General features: G+C 41.4%; 5 protein-coding genes and 1 non-coding gene across 8 annotated transcripts; 2 read left to right on the top strand and 4 right to left on the bottom strand.

The window, feature by feature from the left end:
* The first annotated feature begins 1,453 nt into the window (after positions 1 to 1,453).
* On the top strand, positions 1,454 to 16,404 carry LOC108092702. Of its 3 annotated transcripts, XM_043209425.1 has the most exons (14): positions 6,255 to 6,475; positions 6,533 to 6,713; positions 7,141 to 7,446; positions 8,490 to 8,591; positions 8,850 to 8,954; positions 9,151 to 9,249; positions 9,328 to 9,426; positions 9,495 to 9,593; positions 10,089 to 13,853; positions 14,318 to 14,416; positions 14,520 to 14,612; positions 14,809 to 14,874; positions 15,234 to 15,705; positions 16,296 to 16,404. In XM_043209425.1, exons 1-14 carry the CDS (start codon positions 6,467 to 6,469, stop codon positions 16,300 to 16,302), a joined length of 5,502 nt encoding a protein of 1,833 aa, XP_043065360.1. In that variant the 5' UTR covers positions 6,255 to 6,466; the 3' UTR covers positions 16,303 to 16,404. The 3 variants fall into 3 exon arrangements, with proteins under 3 accessions (XP_043065358.1, XP_043065360.1, XP_043065359.1); XM_043209423.1 differs by lacking the exons at positions 6,255 to 6,475; positions 8,490 to 8,591 and adding an exon at positions 1,454 to 1,954; XM_043209424.1 differs by lacking the exons at positions 8,490 to 8,591; positions 8,850 to 8,954.
* A 1,866-nt stretch (positions 16,405 to 18,270) lies between these two features.
* Positions 18,271 to 18,890, top strand: LOC108092626. Its single transcript, XM_017192263.2, has 3 exons — positions 18,271 to 18,350; positions 18,413 to 18,522; positions 18,584 to 18,890. The coding sequence occupies exons 1-3, from the start codon at positions 18,281 to 18,283 to the stop codon at positions 18,749 to 18,751; spliced, it is 348 nt and encodes a 115-aa protein (XP_017047752.1). The 5' UTR covers positions 18,271 to 18,280; the 3' UTR covers positions 18,752 to 18,890.
* Positions 18,891 to 19,092: 202 nt separating this feature from the next.
* Positions 19,093 to 19,288, bottom strand: LOC122320874. Its single transcript, XR_006245891.1, has one exon. It is a non-coding gene; the product is annotated as a U2 spliceosomal RNA (small nuclear RNA).
* A 260-nt stretch (positions 19,289 to 19,548) lies between these two features.
* On the bottom strand, positions 19,549 to 20,778 carry LOC108092762. The gene is made up of 3 exons (XM_017192497.2): positions 20,255 to 20,778; positions 19,787 to 20,188; positions 19,549 to 19,727 (listed from the first exon to the last, which is right to left on the bottom strand). Exons 1-3 carry the CDS (start codon positions 20,315 to 20,317, stop codon positions 19,683 to 19,685), a joined length of 510 nt encoding a protein of 169 aa, XP_017047986.1. The 5' UTR covers positions 20,318 to 20,778; the 3' UTR covers positions 19,549 to 19,682.
* A 130-nt stretch (positions 20,779 to 20,908) lies between these two features.
* LOC108092763 (serine protease inhibitor 42Dd-like) lies at positions 20,909 to 22,239 on the bottom strand. Its single transcript, XM_043209420.1, is given in 4 exon segments — positions 20,909 to 21,164; positions 21,220 to 21,355; positions 21,408 to 21,942; positions 21,944 to 22,239. Coding segments are annotated over 4 exon segments (1,092 nt in total). The 5' UTR covers positions 22,228 to 22,239; the 3' UTR covers positions 20,909 to 21,027.
* A 525-nt stretch (positions 22,240 to 22,764) lies between these two features.
* LOC108092612 (serine protease inhibitor 42Dd-like) lies at positions 22,765 to 24,179 on the bottom strand. Its single transcript, XM_017192251.1, has 4 exons — positions 24,152 to 24,179; positions 23,248 to 24,098; positions 23,085 to 23,196; positions 22,765 to 23,030 (listed from the first exon to the last, which is right to left on the bottom strand). Exons 1-4 carry the CDS (start codon positions 24,162 to 24,164, stop codon positions 22,894 to 22,896), a joined length of 1,113 nt encoding a protein of 370 aa, XP_017047740.1. The 5' UTR covers positions 24,165 to 24,179; the 3' UTR covers positions 22,765 to 22,893.
* Positions 24,180 to 24,527: the final 348 nt, after the last annotated feature.

Here is a 24,527-nt window from a genome sequence, read left to right on the forward strand (position 1 = left end):
TGCTACCTGTAATTTTTAAAATCATTTTCAATTTGAAATACAAGGAAATAAATATACTCGTATATAAAATATCATGTAAATTGTTTTGTATATTAAATTTGGGAGCCGCTTTTGCTAAATAATTTTTGGTTAACATTGCTACTTAGCCCGAAATTATGCCACGATATATTGATGGTAGGAAAATAAAACAAACTTTGTAAAAAATATTTAATTTTACTGTTCTTTTGTGTTGCCTACCAATAGGGTATTAGAAAATACATTTTTCTTTATCTATTAATGTTAATGAAAATGGAAATCAACAGCTATTAATCTTAAATAAATCATGCGTAAGTGTTATACACTTATTTAATTTGTCGTGTTAGCTAAGTATAAATGTTCTTTAGTCATCTATTTTATTTTTAGACTACTTTTTGGTTTTCAAGATACAGTGAATATTTGGAGGTTTACGAGTTTACTTAAGAAAACACCCCGCAAACCATAGTCATGATTTACTAAAGCGCAAGAATGTTTAAGATGCAGATAACAACATTTGTCACATAGTTTTAAAAAATTCTTAATAGTCGCGGTTTCTGTGCAAAAACGAATCGTCATGCTCCATTAGGCACGTGTGTGGGTGAAGGCTGTCTGTGTGCCACCGCAGATGTGGTGCAAAAAGGAGGGGGAGTGGAAGGGGCCGATGGTTTGCCGGAGGCAAGATCGCGGTCTCTCATTACATAACCACAATCAAGCGGCATCAATTGTTGTGAGCACCGCCATAAATAGGCCTCCCGATGAGCGCAAACCCAATCGAATTACAGATAGCCAATGAGCCATTAAGATACGATTGCAATGTGGGCAGGAGACCGGGGGCAATGTCTATGTAAGGCGACCTTCCCCTAGATTTGACTTTCTCGATATGTAAATGAGCGCCAAAGCTTAATTAAATGGTAATCGATCTTAGATTTAAAAAGATTTATTTTGGTGGAAGAATAAGTTAGCACTCCTTGAATTTCAGAATATTGGAACAAAACCATCATTATCATATCACTAATTGGGAGTGTGAAAGATCTTAAAATTAAATGTGTCAAACACATCTATTATTTACACTTTCCTTTCAAGTTTTATGGCGGTTAAAAAAATTACTAAGCACACAATTACTATGTATTACTCAGACAATAATTCACAAGTCTATTTATTTTCGCATCATAAAGAAAATTATTATAACATTTTTCTTATAATTTACAGTTATTTTTATTACCTTTATTTAATAACATTATATTAGTTTCATGAGTATCATCATCATACACATAACAAAAGCAACAGACCAAATTAGCAAATAAATCGAGGAAAAATTTTATTTTTAGGCTCCATTTAACAAACAAATTTCTAAGCTGCATAACAGAGGGAGCTATGTTAGATCTTACGTTGACTGTTAACACCAAAGCCAGGGCTTACGTTACGTCATGGAGTCGCTACGTCGCAATTTGAAACGAAAAGCGAGCGTTAGCGACTTTATACCGCAGTTTCTGTTCGACAGCCCTCGAGTTCGGTTCTAGCTCTCTCACCTGAAAACAAACGCAGCTCTAAGCGGCCAACAATCGCCATAAACAAATCAGCAAAGTGTAATTTATTTTGGAAGCCTCTTAATAGATTTCCACGCGAGTCACAGAGCTCGACACTCAAAAGCAGCTGTCACTTGAACCCAATCAACGAACGAATCAACGAAATAATAAATCAGCCACGAAACCAACAACAATAACAACGAAAATAGCAATCACTTCGAGTGCTTCCGAGTGAACAGATGTTTTGAAAAACACCCGAAAATCGCGACTAATCCTGACAAGGACTGTAGGCAATAGAAGTTATTATTGCCGCGATAACGTAAAGTTTTTTACTGTGCAAAAGAAAGTTAGCTAAAATCAAGCCATCTAAGCGGAAGCAGGAGGAGATACCGCCGATAAAGTATTAGCCCTCGGTAAGGATAAAAGTGGAGTAGGCGTTAACCGTCAAGTCTGAGGCCCATCAGCCCAACAGCCCAACAGCCAGGGGATTGCGTGCTGACCCGACGACCCAAAAGTTCATTGACTGTCTGACTATTGGCATTTCCTGGTGGCACAGGGCTGTTCCGCCCAGTCAGCTGTTCCGCCCCCAAAGTCCGCATCGCTCCTCCCATTGTTTAGTCAATGACACTCGCGTATTGATGTCACTTGTTGGCGCAAACGTAACCCTTCCGCAGGTTCGCCGGATCTTCGATACCTTTATGTCTGCCTTTTTTTGCTCCGTAGAGCCCATGACATCAGCTCTAATAACCGGTCGACCCGACTACTCAGCTCATTTTTCAAAGTCAGTGATTATGGCAGGCACAACACAAAAAAGCGTTAACCACACAAAAAATAACAAAGTAACCAAAAGGAAAAGGTTAAACAGAAAAATAATCTCTCACGGGACGGGGAAATGCAATAATCGCTAAGCAAATATTTATAAAATGATCCAACAGGTATTTATGTATTTTAATCTACGAATATTTGCATATATGCAAAATGGTGTCATTCTGTGATCTTAAGTTCAGAAGATGGCGTACCCAAACCATAAATCATTGAAGCGGAAGCGAGTGTCCCATTAAATATGCCACAAAGACTTGTAATTATTACAAGCCATTCGAAATTTTAATAGTGCCTTTGAGAGCTTCAAGATCCAGTTGTTCGGAGAAGGTTTGCCAATTTTTCCCGCCTCATTTCCCAGCTTTCTCTCGGCTTTAAGAGCCAAAACACGTTCGCTGCAGAACACAGAGAATGTTGAGCAAGTTAATTAGATTTGGAGATCGCAAACTAGTTCACACAGCTGACGTCAGTCGTCGGTGTCTTGCCGCTTTATCAGAATTCAGACTTGAGAGTTCAGTTCGTTTCATTAATGTTTTTGGCTTTGATTCCCATGTTTTTGTTTTCCTCTGCTGTTGTTTTTTTTTCTTTATTTTTTTGGCCTTTTGCCGGTCGCCGCTGTTCACTTGTTGTCTGTTGCTGCTTTTGGGGAGGAATTGCCCAACTCGTTCGCTGTTAATTAAACTTATACACCGCCGCCGCTGTGTAAGGCGAAAAAGTCAATAGTTAATAGAGACAGCACACGAGTAATCGCCATTCGGCGGAGTCATGGAGTTTTGTGTGGAGTGGCGTGGGTCGGCCTGCCGTCTGGAAACCCAATTCCGAACTGGCTTTTTCGGACAACTCAATGTGGGCTAAAGGAAACGACGGCTGCCGTATTTGGGCGTAAAAGCCAGAGACTCCGAGATGGACGGCTGGAAATAGTCTAAATTTTGGGAATGAGCTCATGTTTAATTCGCCATTGGGAGGGCGTGAAATGAAGTCAAAAGAAAATAAAACGTTTTCAGTGAGTGATTGTTGATCATGTCAGATAACTGATACCCAACATACTACGTAACGAAAACAATGTTGTCTTTTAAGAGTTCAGTTATTACTGCTTTTATTCATTTATTTTGCAGTTCATTTGCATAATAATCAGAGATATCAAATACAAATTTATATATTCTTTAAAGTCGAACATTTAGTTGAAACATGTTTACTTTGCAATCTTGCTGAAATATTATTCATAAAGTATTTTAAAATTTCAACAGGGTATTTTAATTTTGACATTGTTTCTGGTTAGCGTGTTTATTTATATTTTTAAAGTTGATATCATAAATTGAAGCTGACGTGTGCTATTTTTGTTGTTGTCGTCACGGGTGCACAGTCGGGTCAATTGTGTGAATATCAATTTAAATCAAATAAAAATAAAGCAAAGTAAGCGAACACACAAGGTCACACAGATAATGCTGAAAAATTGCAAAGTCTTTCACAATCGGTGTACCTGTAACTAATCACGAGAGTCAAGGTTTGTTTTTGAAAATTGCTAAAAATATACAGAGAGTAAGAGAGATTGAAAATCGATTGTGTGGGTGTTAATATTCTGCTGTAAAGCCGGTTTTCACGTTGACCCCCGTTCATAGATTATCGAGCATCACCATCTATAATTTGATTACTGAAATCTGATCGCCACATGTAAATTTATTGCATGAGCAAACGCTCTATTAGCTTGATTAAATGCGACCTCTTGGCCGGACTCCCCAGACTGTTTTTAATCGAAGCTACACTTTGAAAAACGTACTTAATACTTTAAACTTGTTCTATAAACACTAGTATTTGTACCAATACAATTAACATCGATCATACTACTAAACTTCCCACTCTCAAAGATACTTTCAATAAAGCTTCTTGGAATTAAAATTGATTATAGATTATTGATTATCTTTTGTGTTTTGAAAAGTTTTCAATTAAATATTCTCTATTCTTTCTAATACATTTATTATATTAATTAAAGTATTGTCTGTTAAAATAAATTTGTATTTCATTTAAAATAATTTCCAAGCTTTTTCTATATACCATATGCATTATGTATTTCCTAAGATTTTGGCAGCTTAAAAAGTGCTCTGAGCACTGATCTTTATTTAGATACAATTGTATCTGCTTAAACGGATTTCTTCCGATGCAAACATCTGTGGGCAGACAAGGGGCCAAGAGTCAGTGTCTGACAGATGTCTGTCTGACTTCTGTTGGCTCAGCTGCCGGCTCTGATTCATCCGACGGATTTTCAGCTGAGTTTTCCCAACTGATCTTGGCCTCGAACGGCAATTGAACATGATGTTCGATGTGTGGGCTGCTCCAAGCTCATGATGGTGATGTAAGAGCTGCCATATAAGACCGGCTGATGAATATGCCTTGGGAACAGAACACTGCTTTTATTTTTTTTGAATTGCATGCGAGGTCAGGAGTCGCGAAAGTGGCAAGTAACAAGTGCAGCAGGCGGACTAAAAAACTAAATAAAACTCCTTCTTGGCAGGAGAGCGACGGCTTTATTGGCCCTGTTAACAGCCAGTCCACGCCCCCTAACATAGTTGTAATTATTTACACAGCCTGGCGAATTTTCACGGCCACCAGAAGTGGCACGCTTCGCTTTTTTTTTTCGGGTTCAACTGCGCGCTTGAGTTTGGTTTTGGTTCGAGGTTTGTTTTTGTTTCGGTTTTAGTTTTTTAGGGCTGGCTTTCTTTGTCCGTCATGCAATTGTCGGCCATAAGTCATTAAAAGTAATCGTTTTGTTGGCTTACATGCCCCACAAAATGGGCAGCATTAGCACTTAGCATACTTCGTAACGTTTCGATTCGGGGCGCAACCTTGTTGACCAGGCCCTTTGTACTCCAATAAATAAATGGTGGGTTGGAACCCCCAAATCTCGGAGGCCGTCAAATCCGAATCCGAATCCAGCCCCGTATCGATTACACTCCCAGATGGTTGCTAAAAAGGTGGCGGCAGCCGGGAAAAGGAGCTCCTGATACCAACAGGCACCGTCTGTTTTCCGCTGTCTGCCAGCCTGTCGATGGGCAACACTTTGGGTTTCCATTCCCTTCCATTCGAGCTGTGAAAAGAAGGTCGTCACCCAGGGCAGCCGGTTTTGGGAATAAAAATGTTGTTGAGCTGGCTTCTAATTAAAATATTTATGATGGGCAACTCTTTACTAGCTGGAAACTTTTTTACTATTTCTTTTGTTACGGTTCGAGTGTAAACATGTGCATAATAAACTTTTATGCAACGGAAGAAGTTAAGAACATTTTATTATACAATTCTTTGTCAGTAAAAACGTTTACGTTAAATTATTAAATTGCTTCAAAAAATATTATAATGTATTCTTTTATTGCAAAGTTTTGTTTTTCCACCAATTACTTATTTTTTATGAATAAAATAGATTTACAAAATATTGATTTAAATGTATTTTATTTATATGTTCCCAATAAAATCTTAAGTCCCACAGTAAAATAAAAATTGAAATTGAAGTGTTAAATATTACTGCGGATCTTCAGGTAACATAACATAATTGAGTTTGAAATTTGTTTTTGGGGGTTTGGCACCCCTTCCTGCCGCTGTCACTGCCAACTTAAACTGACGAGCCTACCGCAAAGTTATTGCCATTGTTTGTCTTTCACGCGGCGCAACAAATCCGCGACTCGCAAAGAAATAAACTGCAACAACAACAAAAACAACAATAAGAACCGAGCAACAGCCACTGCAGTGGAAAGAAAAAAAAAACAGAGTGACAGCCGCCACACGACACGCCCCCTCCACTCACCTGCCCTCGAATTTCCTTTATGGGCAAAAGCCCACACGCCTGCCCATTAGCCGCCCCACGGAATTGGCCCAGAAAATTCGAAACAACACCCAACAGGCCATAAGTATACGATTGATTTTTGTGTCATCGACTGGCAGTTGGAGCAGGACGGAATTTGGATTATTAGGTTACCCAATTTTAGGGGTCGAACTATAGATTTCGTTCGGTATTCCCATAAAACACTCTGTCTTAGCCGGAAGTTTAGTTAAATTTGCGTTTATATTTGTTGGGAGGGAGATTCCTGAATTTGATTACTTATAAACTTAAGACAAGCAAGATGAGGAAGGTAACTGCCATCAAATCTCAAGATTATAAATAATAAATCACTTTTACTTACCCTTAGGTCGACGTTTCGAAAGACACAAAGGATCAAGGACCCTGCGCCCGAGTGCGTAAAATACGTCCTATTAACATGGGCGGCAATGTGGAGCAGCGTCCTTGGACTCCGACGGTCCGAATTGGCAGGATCGCTGCCGAAACCACCAATCCAGGTCCAGCAACCGTCCAGCTTCCGACTTTGATCGGTAAGTACTTGAGATTACTATACTATAGCAAAATATTCGAATGCTTGCAGAAAAAAATACAATAGGATAGTAGATTTCTATGCTTAAATAAACTAAATTTTATTTAGTTAGTGCTTTAGGCTTTCGTTTAATATTTCCGCAATATAACTTATCTTTCAGGTTAATGTTTGAGCTACAAAAATGTATCATAATCAGACATTTGAAGGACAGATAGTAAAGAACTCACAACAAAGAAACTATAACGAACTTTGCAAACTACAATTTTAACATTTCAAGATATAAAAGAATTTTGAAAATATTTTAAAGTACCTAAATTTAAACTATACTAACAAGTGTAAAAAGCCACAATATTTCTTAGATTCTTTGCTTATATTAATAAGTTAACTTATCTAGTAGTTACTCATGATGGAACATATTTTCTTTACAGGCAGCAAAGTTCCGGACTCGAAGAAGAAGGCGGCCCCCTCGTACTCGTTTGGGCACAAGCTGGGCGGGAAGTACGACACCTCGGGACCTGGTCCGGCCCAGTATAATGTGACGGGAATGCGGGCGAAGGGCAAGGACTATCCGAGGGCGGCGACTCTCCAGAGTCGTCCCAAGGAACTGACCCGCTTCTCGAATCCCGGGCCAGGGGAATACGACGTGGTGCCGGCGGCCAAGGCGGTGATCGATGCCACGCCCAAGTACACTTTTGGCCAGAAGCCGGCGGCTCTGAAGACCTTCCAGATTCCAGGTGAGTTTCAGGCTTCTGGCTTCGGTGTTTGAATGGTGTTTTTGGACTTGGATTTCGGAGTTGGATTTGAATTTGAATTTGAAGTTGAATTTGAATATGGCGTTGCATTCGGTGTGTGTTTCGGGCTGCTGTTGCTGTTGGTGTTGCATGCGCCGACCGAGGAAATCATCAATCATGGAGCATCATTGTATATAGAAGCGAACTCATTAACTAATCCGAACCCAAGCCAGTTGCAATTTCCTGCAAGCAGCGCGTAAGTTGCTAACGCCCCCTTTCCCCAATTTCTATCTCTATCTCAGTAGCTAGTGTAGTGGTAGATTTGCCAGTAGATTTCTTCCTTATTCTTCTGTATCTTTGGATATCCTCTCTGAACAAAAAGTAGTTATGTCACTCTGTAATGTGCGTGAAAGTTTTTGCTTATTTAGTTTTGTTTCTACCTTCTTTTAACTTGCCATTTCCAAAGAAATCCATTTAATAATTGTACATTTTGATTACTATATAACCTAGTTCAAACAAATTTGCTATAATGAATTTTTCAGAAGACTCTCCGAAATAAAAAATTTCTTGTTAAAGACATAAACAATTTCGAGAAATTTCTATATCTATTTTTGGTTAGTTTCTTTGTTCCGAAAAAGTTATAACTTATCGGCTATCTTTTTACTACCTTATAAACGCTTTCATTGTTTTCCTTAAATAGCTTGAATTTTACGTAGGAAGAATCGACAGTCTTTATTAAAACGCCCACTCTATTTTAGATTGTCTACTTCGGGGCTGAAAGTGAATCATACGAGTTAATTATGAAAGAACCAATAACTTTAGTGCCAAATTGTACGTAAACGGAAACGGGAACCAGATGTCTTAATTTAGTATCTCTTATTTCCTCTATAATTAGCTTCTCTTTTTGCCACACAGTGTTATTTGTACATGTGTTAAATTAGTGTTTTTGGTAATTTGTGTTATGTGTTTCTGTTGCCTGATTTGATTTTAATTTGAAACGTTTCTCTCTTCCAATGAATGATTGCCATGGCAAAATCGAGACTCAGGTCCCAACCATTATCAAGTGGTGCCACTTGATGTCGTCAAGCGGCGTGCCCCACGATACTCCTTTCGCATTAAGGTTAACGTGTACTTTGTTAACAATCCAGGTAACCCAACTAACTGTTTCTCGCCCACGTTGCGTTCCCTATCCTTCTATTTTTGGTGTTGGTCTAGCTCCGCTCTCTCTAATTTCTGACCCAAATCGAACCCACCTCATCACTAATTCCCGAACTAAGTAACATATCTTTCTATCTGTATCCCTCACTCACAATTAGTCGTAGCTCACTTAGTGTAGACCTCTAGTTTGATTCGAGTAGACTTAACCAATGGACGTACCAATTTTTATGTTTTATTAATACTAACAGCTCCGAATAGCTATTGCCCTGAAAAGGTCACGCAATCAAAAAAGAATGCGCCACGCTACACTTTCGGTAGACGAACTAAAATCGAACACGATCAGGGCACACCAGGTAATATTCCCCGATTATACCCAAGTAAATCTGTATCTGTATCTGTATCTGTATCTGTAACTGTAAGCTACTTAAAACCAGGCACCAAATGCTCAAGTAATCCGAATTGGACAGTATCTATAGAATTGACGAGCTTTCCGTTTACATATTCCCGAATTCTCTGGGAACTTAATTCATATATCTGTACAATTCACAGCTCCCGGCGCCTATTGTCCCGAGAAAGTGAAGCTTAACAAGACGCCGGAGTTCAGTTTCGGTATCAAACACCACGAACAGAGGCCAGATTACACTCCAGGTTTGTCACACTACACTTAAAGATTGAACTATCTTTAATAGCTGCTTTATGCCTTCACAACTTTGCCACTAAAATCAGCGCCGGGCACTTACAAACCAGAGCAAGTCGTCCTAGAACACAATCCCGCCTACAGCTTTGGCCTAAAAACCAAACACATTCAGGTCAGCGACACTCCAGGTAAGGCTTCCCAGCTTGGCTTAGACTAGTTATTTGGCCTTAAGACCACACTTCTATATCCTAAATAGCACCCGGTGCATATAGTCCCGAAAAATCACGGCTACACTCTACACCCGCTTACTCAATCGCTGGAAAGGCCTCTCACGATGTTGTCGATTGCACACCTGGTAAGTTATTAAAATGATGGGTTAAACATTCCAAAAGAAGTTCGATTTTGTGATATTGATATACCTATAGGGTTGAAAGAAATACAAGAAATACTGATGCATTATTTTGTAACATTTGTAAAACAAAGTATTCAGGTTTAATTTATATTTAATCGTTGCGTTTCAATATTGTGTTTTTATGGCGCGTCTACTTTTCAATTCACTCTTCTTCTTTCTCATAAAACAAAATACATAGTTCTCACATTTTCTTCCAAATAATATTAAATTCTTAAACATAGTTTTCATACTTCAATTATTACAACATTTTTTTAATACTTAACATTATTTATAATATTATACAGTATTTATTGTCTGAGGTTTACATTAGAGGTGTTTCTTTTTTGTAAGAACATTAAATATTATCAGTCACTTAAATTTTTTATTTTGTTGTAAGAAACCTAGAAGTAGTTCAACACCACCCCCACCACTCACACCTTACTACGTAATCTCTTCCAGCACCCGGAGCATACGAACCCGAGAAGTGCGTGCTGAGCAGGACTCCCGCCTTCAGCTTCGGCCACCGCGTGGAGCTCTCCAAGTCCAGCGACACGCCCGCACCCGGAACCTACAACCCGGAGAAAGTGCGGCTGGACCACATGCCCGCCTTCACGCTCTCCGGACGCCCGGAAACCAAGTCGCTGAGCGAAACGCCGGCGCCCGGTTCGTATGCCCCGGAGAAGTACCGCAACCATCGAACGCCGGCCTTCACCTTCGGCGGTAAGCACGAGCAGCGCCTCGAGAGCTCCACTCCGGCACCGGGCGACTACTGTCCCGAAAAAGTGCGGCACGATCACAATCCCGCTTTCTCATTCGCCGGTCGTCACGATTTGCACAAGACAAGCGACACGCCAGCACCCGGAGCGTACGAAACGGAGAAAGTCCGGCAGGATCACAATCCCGCCTTTTCCTTTGCCGGGCGACACGATCTGCAGAGGCCCAGTGAAACCCCCGCCCCAGGCGCCTACTCCCCGGAGAAGGTCCGCCAGGATCACAATCCCGCCTTCTCGATGGCCGGGAAGTACAGTCAGAAGATCTCCAGCGAGAGTCCGGCTCCCGGGGACTACTGTCCCGAGAAGGTTCGCTTGGATCACACTCCTGCCTTTAGTTTTGGGGTGAAGAACGATCCGAAGGTGGAGAACAACACCCCTGCTCCTGGTGACTACAATCCGGAGAGGGTCAGACAGGACCACAATCCCGCCTTCTCCTTCGCAGGTCGTTATGATCTTCAAAAGCCCAGTGATACTCCTGCCCCTGGAGCTTATTCCCCGGAGAAAGTTAGGCAGGATCACAACCCAGCTTTCTCTATGGCTGGAAAACACGATCACAAGATCACCAATGGCACTCCTGCTCCCGGTGATTACAGTCCGGAGAAGGTGAGATTAGATCACACTCCTGCTTACAGTTTCGGAGGCAAGAATGATCCTAAAGTAGAGAACCACACCCCTGCTCCAGGAGATTATCACCCGGAGAAGGTTAGGCTGGACCACAACCCCGCCTTCTCTTTCGCCGGTCGTCATGATCTCCATAAGCCAAGTGATACTCCTGCTCCAGGAGCCTACTCTCCAGAGAAAAACAGGCAAGATCACAACCCCGCATTCTCTATGGCTGGAAAGCACAACCAAAAGATTGTAAGTGACACTCCAGCCCCTGGAGATTACTGTCCCGAAAAAGTGCGATTGGACCACACTCCTGCCTACTCTTTTGGAGGCAAGAATGATCCCAAAATAGAGAACAACACCCCAGCACCAGGAGATTATCACCCGGAAAAGGTTAGGCTGGACCACAATCCCGCCTTCTCCTTTGCTGGACGTCATGACCTTCAAAAGCCAAGTGATACTCCTGCTCCGGGAGCCTATTCCCCTGAGAAAGTTCGTCAAGACCACAACCCTGCTTTCTCAATGGCTGGAAAGCACATTGAAAAGCTGACAAATGGGACTCCAGCTCCCGGAGACTACTGCCCAGAAAAAGTACGGTTGGATCATACTCCTGCTTACTCTTTCGGTGGCAAAAATGATCCTAAAATAGAGAACAACACCCCTGCTCCGGGAGATTATCATCCGGAAAAGGTGAGGCAAGATCACAACCCCGCCTTTTCCTTTGCCGGTCGCCACGATCTGCACAAACCCAGTGATACCCCTGCTCCTGGAGCTTATTGCCCAGAGAAAGTTAGACAAGATCACAATCCGGCTTTCTCGATGGCCGGTAAACACACTCAAAGGATCTCTAGCGATACCCCCGCTCCCGGCGACTACAGTCCCGAGAAGGTTCGTCTAGATCACACACCTGCCTACACTTTCGGTGGAAAGAACGATCCCAAGGTGGACAGTACCACTCCTGCTCCAGGAGATTACCATCCCGAGAAAGTCAGGCAAGATCACAATCCGGCGTTTTCTTTCGCTGGTCGTCACGATCTTCACAAACCCAGTGATACTCCCGCTCCAGGAGCCTATTGCCCTGAAAAAGTTCGACAGGATCATAATCCAGCCTTCTCCATGGCTGGCAAGCACGATCCTAAGGTTTTCAATGATACTCCTGCCCCCGGTGACTACAGTCCTGAAAAGGTTCGTCTTGACCATACTATCTCATACACATTTGGTGGAAAGCATGACCAGAAAATAGAAAACAACACTCCCGCTCCTGGCGATTATCATCCCGAGAAAGTAAGACAAGATCACAACCCAGCGTTCTCCTTTGCCGGTCGTCACGATCTCCAAAAGCCGAGTGATACTCCCGCTCCGGGAGCCTATTGCCCTGAAAAAGTCAGACAGGATCATAATCCTGCCTTCTCAATGGCCGGAAAATACATTCAGAAGATCACTAATGGCACACCAGCTCCTGGTGACTACTGTCCCGAGAAGGTTCGCTTGGATCACACTCCAGCATATAGCTTTGGTGGCAAGAACGATCCGAAGGTGGAGAACAACACCCCTGCTCCTGGGGATTACCATCCCGAGAAGGTTAGGCTGGACCACAATCCCGCCTTCTCCTTCGCAGGTCGTCATGATCTTCATAAGCCCAGCGAAACTCCCGCTCCAGGAGCTTACTCCCCAGAGAAAGTAAGACAGGATCACAATCCCGCTTTCACAATGGCTGGAAAGCATGATCCCAGGGTCACGAATGACACTCCGGCCCCTGGAGACTACAGTCCAGAGAAAGTTCGCTTGGATCACAATCCTGCTTTCACTTTTGGAGGCAAACACGATCCCACAGTTCAGAATAACACCCCTGCTCCCGGAGATTACCACCCAGAAAAGGTTCGGCAGGACCATGTTCCCGCCTTCTCCTTCGCCGGAAGACACGATCTCCAAAAACCCAGTGAAACCCCTGCCCCAGGAGCTTATTCCCCAGAGAAAGTAAGACAGGATCACAATCCAGCTTTTACGATGGCTGGCAAGTACGATCAAAAGATTACCAATGGCACTCCAGCACCTGGAGATTACAGTCCTGAAAAGGTTAGGTTAGATCACACTCCTGCTTACAGTTTCGGCGGAAAGAACGATCCCAAAATAGAGAACAATACCCCCGCTCCTGGGGACTACCACCCAGAAAAAGTTAGACAGGATCATGTTCCCGCCTTCTCCTTCGCCGGAAGACATGATCTCCACAAACCGAGTGAAACACCCGCTCCAGGAGCTTACTCCCCCGAGAAAGTTAGGCAGGATCACAATCCAGCTTTTACGATGGCGGGAAAGCACGATCCTAGGGTTTCGAACGACACTCCCGCCCCTGGGGACTATCACCCCGAGAAAGTTAGGCAAGATCACACTCCCGCCTTCTCCTTCGCCGGTCGCTATGACCTGCAGAAGCCCAGTGAGACACCCGCACCCGGAGACTACTCCCCCGAGAAGGTCAGGCAGGACTTCAATCCGGCGTTCACCTTCGCCGGCAAACACGATCCGCGACCCCTGAGCGAATCCCCCGCCCCGGGAGACTACTGCCCCGAGAAGGTGCGACTGGACCGGACTGCACCCGCTTTCAGCTTTGGCGGCAAGCACGACCCCAAGGCGGATCACCTCCATCCAGCGCCATGCGACTACGCCCCCGAGAAAGTGCGTCTCGACCATACACCCGCCTACACAATTGCAGGTCGTCCAACCGCCGAGCCCGTGAGCCACACCCCTGCTCCATGTGACTACCACCCGGAACAGTGCCAGGTGGACAGCACTCCCGCGTTCACCTTCGGCATGCGACTGGGCAGGGAACGCATCTCCGACACGCCAGGCAAGTTATCTGCACTATAAATCCTGGGAAAAATCAGTACCTAAATGTGAAACCCTACACCCACCTTTAAGGTCAAAGTTTAAGACATTTTTCATGTATAATATCATTAGGGTGACCAAAGTTGATAGCTAATGATTTTTTGCAATAGATTAGTCCAAGAATAAAACTAGTGCCACTTTTTGCACAGAGCAACATATAGTAATGTTTAAAATATCGAAAATATAGTTATGTAGTCTTCGGTAAACTCACTTGTTTTTTTTATCTTTTTTGATTGTAATGATCTAACATCCTAAAGGATTATTCTCTATTATTGTTGAATTTTTAGATAGAAAGTATAGGTATTCATTATTTACTAGAATTTATTTAATGAATAACTAAGTGATTGCACTTTAAGTTTCCCTGCGATTTATTTACTTGAACCACAACAAAACGAACCACCCTAACGAGCATCAGTAAAATTGCAGCACCCTCCGCTTACGAGCCGGAAAAACACACTCTGCACTCCACACCCGCCTATACTTTTGGCACCAAGTCGGACATCCGAGTGACCACCGATGCCCCAGGTAAATAGTGATTTCTCTATGATTTCCAATGAATGTTGCATGTTGCTGCTGTGTATTGCATGTTCCCCGCTTTCTTTGTTTGTTCCCCTGTCCAACTGTTTAGCCCCCGGTCACTATCATCCCGAGCAATGCAAGCTGGACAGCTCGCCGGCCTTTAGTTTTGGCCTTAAGACAGTGCCAACTGCTTCACTTCCAGGTAGGTTACCCACACACCTCCGCTTTTTTGGTGCCGGATTCTGAAAACTCCGTCCGGATATGCGTACGATTTTGTTTTTTGTTTTTGTGTCTCGTTCTCTTCTGTTCCATGTTTGTGGTTCGCACACATTCCTTGGTGTTCTGGCCATGAATCTCTCATCCGTTTCGAATCTCTGTAAATACTCACGAATCACTAGAGCCCAAAGGCGCTTATATCGAAGATCGCATTGTCCAAAGACGCGAAAGACGCCTGGCAAGTCCCGGTAAGAATCTACAGCATCATCCAATCATTATATCATCTATGGCTTCCTTTTGAAAGCGTTTTAAATTTCAAACAAAGGTTCTTCCAAACACACAAAAAATAAGTTAATATACCTATTTACAGATCATTTCAATCCGTAATGACAAAATTAGAAGGAGCGTGTCTTACATTTTTTATTAGCTTTTTCTGTATATTTATTTTCTATAAATTTGCTGTACATAAAGTAAATATTCACTGAAATTAAACGCTTTCTTTGCTGAATGGTGAAACATATGCTTCTTCCATAAACACCATTGCACTCTTCTAATTTCTGCTGTTTGTTTACAAAATTTGTATTAATTTCTTAAAACTATCGCACAGTGCGCAACCATGTTGAGTCCACCACCACAACCACTAACAATAGCAACAATGCTGGCAGCAGCAACACCACAACAACAACAACAACAACCACCACCACCACAAAGACCTTTATCAATGGGGTGGAGCAGCCAGAGTTGCAACAAAAACAGGTCACCAAGCAGGTGAATGGCACCACCCACAAAGAGCTTAAGTCCGCACCACCAGCACCACTTAGCAATGGCAACCAGAGCCACTCGAAGGTGGTCAGCACCACCACCACAATGCAGCAGGTGGCCCACGGGCAGAAGGAGAGTGGCAACCTGAAGGTGGTGGCCAGCGGTAAGTCGGATGCCAGTGCCACCAAGTCGGCGGCAGTGAGCCACCAAACGGTGGTGCAGTCAGATGGCGCCATCGTGACCAGTGGCCAATCCTCAAGGACGCAGACGGTCAAGTACGCTGTGGAAGCGAGCAGCGTGCAGGAGAAGATCATCAGGTAACCGGAGTGACTGCCAACAGTTTAGGCTTAAAAGAGAGTAATAAATAAAAAAAGATGGAAGTTATTATTGGATAGGAAGTAAACAAATATTTCAGACTTTAATAAAGTAATTAGTTACGCTACGATTTAATCCTGAATTTATTATACTCGTATTTTATCTTTTAAAAGCTAAAACATGAATATATTATTACTCATACGCAACGTTGGCTTCGATCTAAAATCAATTTCAAGGAAAATTCTCCTTCAATAATTCTTAAATATTGTTTTCACATTACATTGCCTATTTTACGGGAAATACTATAGCTTTTTTAATTCATTTATTTAAATCTAAAAAGAAAAGAATAATTAATATTCCTATAATGTTACTCTTTTAAGCTTAAACTGTTCTTAGTGCTCTAACTTCTTTGTTGTCCGCCGTTTCCGTTTCGTGTGTTTATTTGCAGGCACGTCATGTCAAGATCACCCAATCCAACCCGAAACTAACCCGAACCATTCAAACACCAGCCCAAGAGACAGGCCATTGAATTAACCCCAACTAAACCAGTTTATATCAAACATTTAATTAAATCGATTATTATAATTAACAGCTCCTAACGTCTACAAAATACCCACCGTCATGGGCAGCAGCAAGGAGGGCAAGATTCGCTCGGCTCCGGCTTACACGATCACGGGTCGCGAGAAGCCGCCACTCATTCCGGTGATGATCTTCCCCGGACCCGGATACTACGACGGCGAGTACACGGTGGTCAAGCCGAAGCCGCCGGTCTACTCGATGCGCGGCAAGTACAAGATGGGCAGCGAGGACGCAAAGCCCGGACCCGGAGCCCACTGTCCGGAGAAGGTAAGTTGCATGCTCCACCCAATTTTAGATTACTGAAAACTAGCTTAGGTTCTATGGCATAGATTGGAATAGCTAACCAATGGTATTCCATTAAAATCAGATTAATATTTGTACAATATAGACTCTTTTTATTATAAAGTGATATTTTAAATTATTTTAAACAATATAAACGTACGACTATTATTTACTCATTGTATTAAATTCTTATTAAAAAACTAACAAAACAACAAATTTTAATCATCAATGTGTACAATTTTTTTCTTAATTTATATAAATTTGATATATATTGGCATTACTTATTTACAACTTATTTGAGTAAACTAAATAAAAAATAATATCTTTTCAAAAAATTCTTGTTGTATTGCGAAAATGGCATACCATTTGTTGAAATTTCGATCTAGCTTTTATAAGATTGAGTCCCGTTCTTTTGTGGATACGCATTTGACCTACTGATCCACCCACAGTACTGGGAGAAGCGTTCGCCTCCGGCCATATCCTTTGGCATCCTGCACTCCCCGTATCTCAAGAAACCCCTGCCGGTGCAAATTCCAGAGATGTGCACTCGCTATTTGTTGGCGAACCGGGCGGACAAGCCTTACGACAAATTAGGCGATTAAATTCCCTAGATCAGCACAGTATTTAAAGGTGTTTCTGTTCTTTTTTTTCTGTTTTTAAATTATTAGGTGAACCTCTCCCATGTGCCCGCCTACAGCTTTGGGATCAAGCACTCGCAGTATTTGGGTCGCCTGAACGAGAAGAACGCCGAGTTCGACTACAGCTTCTCCGGAATCTGCTGAGACGGCAGCGAATCCACACCAAATCCTCACTCTGCCCAAGACGGTCTTCGATGAACAGCTTCCTTACCTTAACTACACTACCTTCGCTACTCGTATCGGACTAACCTTAAGTTTTAAATGTTTCTGAAACCTATTTGTAAGCCGAAAGTGTTGTGGAATGTTACAATTGTGTACACTGATATATAAAGAGAGATTACTAATACAATCAAATGATTTTCTTGGGTTGGGAAATCAAAAAAAATAATAATACATTTTTAGAATCGGTCAGCCGACAAATCTTAGGCGAAACGAAAGTTGAAGAACCACGCGAACAGAATGCAATAAGTAGGTGGCTACTCTTCTTTTTTAAGAGCCAAAAAACCAACTAATGCATTCTGTTCGCCTGTTATTTTAGATCTCAGTATCACAAATAATTTCGTTGATATTTAACCAAACCCCACATTGAACTACCAGGCGAACATATTGCAAGAGTAGCTATATACTCTTCTTTTTTTAAGATTTTTCAATTGATCCCAAAAGTACGCTCCAAATTTACTATAACTTTTCTAATTTTAATCAGATTTTGATGTGGTATACCATGCATGTATTGAAAAGTAACTCTGTTTTATTGATTTTATATAAACAAATAAAATAATAAACTTTTATAAAAATTGGACGACTAAATCATATAGCTGTCATAGGAACAATCGCAGAAAATACAGGAAAATAAATAGAAAAACCGTCATTACTTGGTTGCTACTCAGCCTATACGCATTTGGCTCGACATTTGTGATGACTGCAAGGGTATTTATATAGCTTCCTTTCTTGTTTTTAATTGAATCGGCATGAAAGCAATTAGCGGTTTTTTTAAATTTTAAATTACATGCTAGTTTTTGTATTAAATCGCTAATTTTATGCAAGCTAAAGTTAGTCTCCAACTATCTTACGATCCGCCATGAAGCTATATCTTTTGTTGGCGGCTTTCGCCATTAGTTGGATTTTAATAGATGGCGCTGCAAGAAGAAGTAAGATTTAATCAGGTCCTTGATCAGGACATCGATGTACTCTTCACGCTCTTGTTTTCTAGCAAGGAACCAAAACTGTTTGAGGCATAACAAGTACCCACACGAAAGATCTTGTAGAGGACAACGTAGAGTCTTTTATACCTTTCACCGCGTTATTTTCGATTGCGCTCAGGTAGTCAGAGCGAAAAAGTAAAACATACATATATGATCCAATAACCCTTTTTCTTCTTTAGGTGTTCACGAAGTGCAGAAAAATGTACTCGAGAAACGAGTATCCAACTTTAAATGCGTGCAGAGATGACTGTGCCTATCACATGAAGGAACCAGTTGAAGATACGACTCCTGCAGATGGAGGTGATAGTACAGTGGCTGCAGAAGGGGGTGGGGAAGGAGCTGAATGATAGAGGAAGATAAATATCCACCACATGGGGATCTCATCCAAATTGTGGGCTCTAGAACTGGAGATCAGCGTACTGCAAGCATCGGAAACTGCAAAATCGACAATCCTAAAATAAACAACTATAAAATTGCTTCCCTTAAGAATTTATTTTTTTTTTTTTTTATAGACATGGCACTTTGAAACAGGTCCCATAATTGGCAAAGTACTGCGTAAATTATAAAACTGATATGGCAAGGGAGTCAACAATTTAAAATCCAAGAAATGTTTAATCTTGAACGCAGTTTTAAGCGTCCCTTCATCGCAAAATTCAGTTGACAGGATTTCTTTTTATAACATTTATTAATAAGTTGGGCCGAAATCCCGGCGGTACTGCAATACCGGGCCAACCCGCGACAGAGGTGGAGCAAGCTCCTAGCACTCCGTCTGATTCCAAAAATCAGTTTAACATTTGTTGTCCTCCAATGGAGGAACTATCAGATGTTAAGCTGATAAGAACAGATACTACACTTTGATCTTAGCCATAAGGCCGAGAAGCGATAACTTGAAACGGAAAATTAGGAGGCTCTCTATAAGCAAACTGTTTGAACAAGTTGAGAATTTTAAAGGAATGTGGAAGTACGGTTGTTAAGGGAAAGTGCAGTCTACCTGAAGGGGATGTTTTGTTCGTCCAGGTAATAGAAGGATGAGGATAATCTGCAGCTGGCCGTCGAAAGCAATCAAACAGGAAATTAATATAAGTTTTCTACAATTTGTTTGTACTAAACAAATAAATATATGTGTATATTAAAAAATCTTGACTTTGTTCGGTATTTTTTGTATATTTGTTTTGTGTGTGTGCACCTCATTACCAGTTTAATTTGCGTTCGTATTTACAACTACAAGATTTGCAAGACTCATAATATAAACATAGAATTTACTATGGGGTTTCCCCACTAGTTCTTGGAGAGCTCGATCTCGGCATGGAAGCAGGACTTGCCCTGAAGGAAATACAAAATGTTGGTAACAGAACAAAGGTTAGTTAGTAGAAAGAACTCACTGTGTCGTGCTTGATCTCCGAATCGATGATGAGGTGACCGCGGGCCATGCCCAGCATGGCCTTGTACTTGCTCAGATCGACGGAGTGATCGTTGGCGCAGACCTTCTCCTCGGCCACGGGACACGAGGAGGGGGCTCCGAACAGCTTCAGCATGTCCTTGCCCTCCGTGGAGGCCTGATCGATGGCGGCGCACAGGTCGATCTTGCCCTCCTTCATCACGATGCCGTCCTTCTGCACCTTGAACTTGGCCACGGCCGTTCCAAATGGCTTATTGCTAATGCAGCCCGATGGCACCAGCTCGCACTTCTTGTTCAGCTTCAGGCTGAAGTCACTGCCCACCGTCATGATGGCATCCTCGCCGGCGCAGTTCTCCATCTTCACCAGCTTGGCCTTGTACCCATTCTGCAATCAGGATCCGCTTTCGTATTAAGTTTGGGTTTCCTGGGCATCCTTTAATCCAATACTTACACAGGCCAGGGCAGCCTCGAGGGCCAAACAGCTGAGCAGGAAGAAGTAGATCTCTCGCAGCATTCTGTATACTTGGAGTTTGGGTTGATTTTGGAATCTCCTCGATGGCTCAGGCCCTATTTATACGGTATTCTTGCTAGCCCAGTTTTTGGAAACTCACAATTATTTGCGCATTAAGCGCTTTTTGACTGCGGCGATCAGTGATCGTTCGGCTCAATTGATCGCTGAGCCCCCACTAAACAGACGGTCAACCATTAGACCGCTCCAAATTTCGGAATTACGGAATATTATGCACTGTCATTTTTAATTGCTCCCCGACATGATATTGTTTGTGTTTGGCGTGTCGCTGGAGTTCAATATCTTGATCTTCTAAAATTTGTTTGCACCCAAAGCTGTGTAGGTATTCGTTTATTAAAGCCGAGTCACCAAGAGTCCGTTGAAATCTGTTCTGTATAATTGATAAGTGGCCATTTCTCTTATTAGCCCACATCTGAATGAGCTTGATGCGATTTGTCAGCGACGTAATTTATCTAATAGTTGTAGATGTGAATGATTTGTGGCTGCGAACGAGGATCTGAAAACCGAAGCCTTTGAGGTTAATTTTGTGTCACGCAATTGTTACGTTGTAAGTTAGGTAATAAACACCACGACAAATCATGACCAACTATTTATTCAAACTTTTTACCGAAATTTGGTAAGGTCTCCAAAGTCACACAAACAACTCGCAAAAGGTTACTTAATAAACTAAAAATATTACATTTGCAAAGAGTTCTTTATGCTCCAGGGTTTACCACATGCCCTTGGAAATAAATGGTGCTCTTGTCTCGAATGGTATACGCAAACGGATGATCTACAGTGATATTTAGAGTTGGCAAGACTAACGGCTTGGAGGTATGTTCAAAAACTAAAGCTGTAGATTAAAAAATACGTTAAAATATTCGAAGCCAGAATGGAACACCAAGTACCTGTGGCAGCCGCTGCTTCGGTCCCCTCTTCATTAACTTCAATGAAGGCCTTGTGTAACACCTTACCGATATTCATATTGCCGGGTTCTACTAGGCCGCTAAAATCTGCCAATTCAAACGCAGAGCGTATGCCCATCTAAAAGTACAAATTTTAGTAGTCGAGCCGAGACTTATCTTCTAACACTCACCGTCTGAAGAATACTTTTAAGGTCTTCGGAATACTCAATCTTGAATTTGGGAAGCTTCAAGTTTACTTGATAAAGACCGAGAGGCCGTGAAAAACCTCTGATCTTTTTCTCCAATTCCTTCAGACCATCAACTTTTTCGGGCAAAAATATAAACATTGAAAGTTCGGAATCACGATAAGGTAGCTCAATCACCTTGGCATCTAAATCTTTAAAATATTCTGCACTGTAAGCTTTATTATTTGACATCATCTGGACAGAAACGCGATTTTGGTCAGTAGTGCGAAAATCGGAAGTCTTGGTATTCTTAGGATCGAATTTTCGATCCCACTGTCCTTTCAAGTAAATGGCATTGACGAGTACCACTTTTGTATCCGAATTTAAATTATTGGATTTAACAATGTCATGGATTTTGTCATGGGTCTGATTTGCCACCCACTTATTGACAATCGAAGCGGCCTCGTCTGGATTTCGTAAGTTGATAGCCTGAGCCTCAGCCTTGAAGGAATCCCTGACCACCTGGTTATACTCAGGCACTATACTTATCGTTCACGAATATGCGGTTTGCCATTTCGAGGATCGCACCTTTCTCACGTCCTTTGAGATTCGTCAGAAGGTCATTGTATTTTTTGGCCACTTCCTTCTTATCGGCAGGAAGTTTCAGAACCTTTCTCATTTCCTCGGCTGTATTTCCTCCAGCTCCCATGTAAGCCATGCTCATAACAATTTCCACGGAAAGGGGTGAGGAAATAAAGTTATCGTCTGCGTTTTTCTCATCCAGAAGTTGGTAAAAGTCATCAGTGAATCGGGCAGTCACTGACATGGCCAAAATAACTAGGACTGAGCACAAAATAGTTCATTTATTATCGTAAGGAAGAGAATGCTTTACTTACAGAAAAGTCTCATTTTGAGTGTGGAATGAAGTGAAAAGTATCCAGTATATATAGTCTGTATAATAGAATTAGATTCGCCTGTGAGCTTTATTAATTAGACAAGCCTGAATCTACAGATTAAATAAGAATTTGTTTGTAAAATTTCTTTATTATGATGTCTGGTGCTTCAGTTTTTGTATAATAATTATATAATGGTAAACAAATTTTTTAATGGAATGCCGCAATAAATTTTTATTAACAAACTCTTTTACGAGTCTGCATTTTTGTAACATGTTGGTTTAATATTTGTTTTTGAGTTTCTTGAAATCACAAAGTGCCCTTTGAAATAAACTGTGCTTCTATCACGAATGACATCAGCAAATGGATGAAAAAAATCCAGAGGATGATCTGAAAACCGGAGCCCTTGTTGCCAATTTTATGGCACGCAATTGTTAGGTTGTAAGTTATGTAATAAACACCACGACACATGATGACCAAGTTAGCCTGATATTTATTCACACTTTTTACCGAAATTCGGTATGGTCTCCGAAGTCACACAAACAATTAGCAAAAATATATTTAATAAAATTAAAAATAATGAATTTGCAAGGCGTGGTTTATGCTCCAGGGTTTACCACATGCCCTTGGAAATAAATGGTCTTTCGCACGTCTTGAACGATATACGCAAACGGATGATCTACAGTAACATTACGAGGAGGGTAAATCACCGGTGGGAGCATGGGATGGGAGAAAGCTGCAGATTAAAAAATACTTTAAAAAATTCAAGGCAGAATCGAACACCAAGTACCTTTGTCTCCCTCTTCATTAACTTCAATGAAGTCCTTGTGAAGCACTTTCATGTTGCCGGGTTTTTCTAGCCCAATAAAATCGGCCGAGCTAAACGCAGAACGTATGCCCATCTAAAAGTACAAGTTTAGTAGTTGACCCGAGACCTATCTTCTAACACTCACCGTCTGAAGAATACTTTTAAGGTCTTCGGAATACTCAATCTTGAATTTGGGGAGCTCCAAGGTTCCTTCATAAAGACCGATGTACCGGGAAAAACCTCTGATCTTTTTCTCCAATTCCATCAGACCATCAATTTTTTCGGGCAAAAATATTAGTATAGCGAGTTCATTATCATAATCGTGAACAGCTAGCTCAATCACCTTGGCATCTAAGTCTTCAAAATATTCTGCACGAAACGGCCCCTTTTGTGACATCATCTGGACAGGAACGCGATTTTGGTCAGTTATACGAAAATCGGAAGTCTTGGTATTCTTAGGATCGAACTCAACATACCAATGGCTTTTAAAGTAATTGGCATTGACGAATACCGCCATTAGATCCGGATCCATATCTTCGGATTTAACAATGTCATGGGTTCTGTCAAGGGTCTGATTTGCCACCCACTTATTGACAATCGAAGCGGCCTCGTCTGGATTTCGAAAGTTGATAGCCGGAGACTCGGCCTTAAAGGCATCCCTGAATGTCTCGTTAAACGAAGTGATCAGTTTATAGTTATCGTTCACAAATATGCGGTTTGCCAGATTAAGGATCGAATATCTTGTATTTTTTCTAACGACTTTCGTCAGAAAATCTTTGTATTTTTTGATTAGTTGATTATTATCCGTGGTAACGTTTAGAACCTTTGCTATTTCCTTGACGGTTTTTCCACGAGCTGCTATGTAAGCCATGCTCATAGCAATTTCCACGGAAAGGGGCGAAGAAATTAGGTTTTTGTCTGCATTTTTCTCAGCCAGAAGTTGGTAAAAGTCATCAGTGAATCGGGCAGTCACTGACGTGGCCAAAATAACTAGGACTGAGCACAAAATAGTTGATTTATTATCGTAAGAAAGAGAATGCTTTACTTACAGAAAAGTCTCATTTTGAGTGTGGAATGAAGTGAAAAGTATCCAGTATATATAGTCTGTATAATAGAATTGGATTCGCTTTCGAACTGTAATAATTGTTAAATACGGAAATATTTTCGATTTATAAAATAAACAAGTTATATTACATGCCCATTTAATTGTAATAAACGGTTTAATAAAGTTAGCTTGGGCAAATAATAATATTCTTGTAAAATAAAACAGAGATAAATCAATCAAAAATTCAGTTGTCAAGCATTTGTATTGCCTGAAAATTGTTCAAACCCTTGTATATTGAAAGAAAAAGGTACTACAGTATTTGAAAAATACTATAAAAAGATTCTAATGTACTAAAAACATTTTCGTATAAATTTAAAAAT

The sequence above is a fragment of the Drosophila ficusphila genome, unplaced genomic scaffold, assembly GCF_018152265.1.
Source record: "Drosophila ficusphila isolate 14025-0441.05 unplaced genomic scaffold, ASM1815226v1 contig_127, whole genome shotgun sequence".
NCBI lineage: Eukaryota > Metazoa > Arthropoda > Insecta > Diptera > Drosophilidae > Drosophila > Drosophila ficusphila.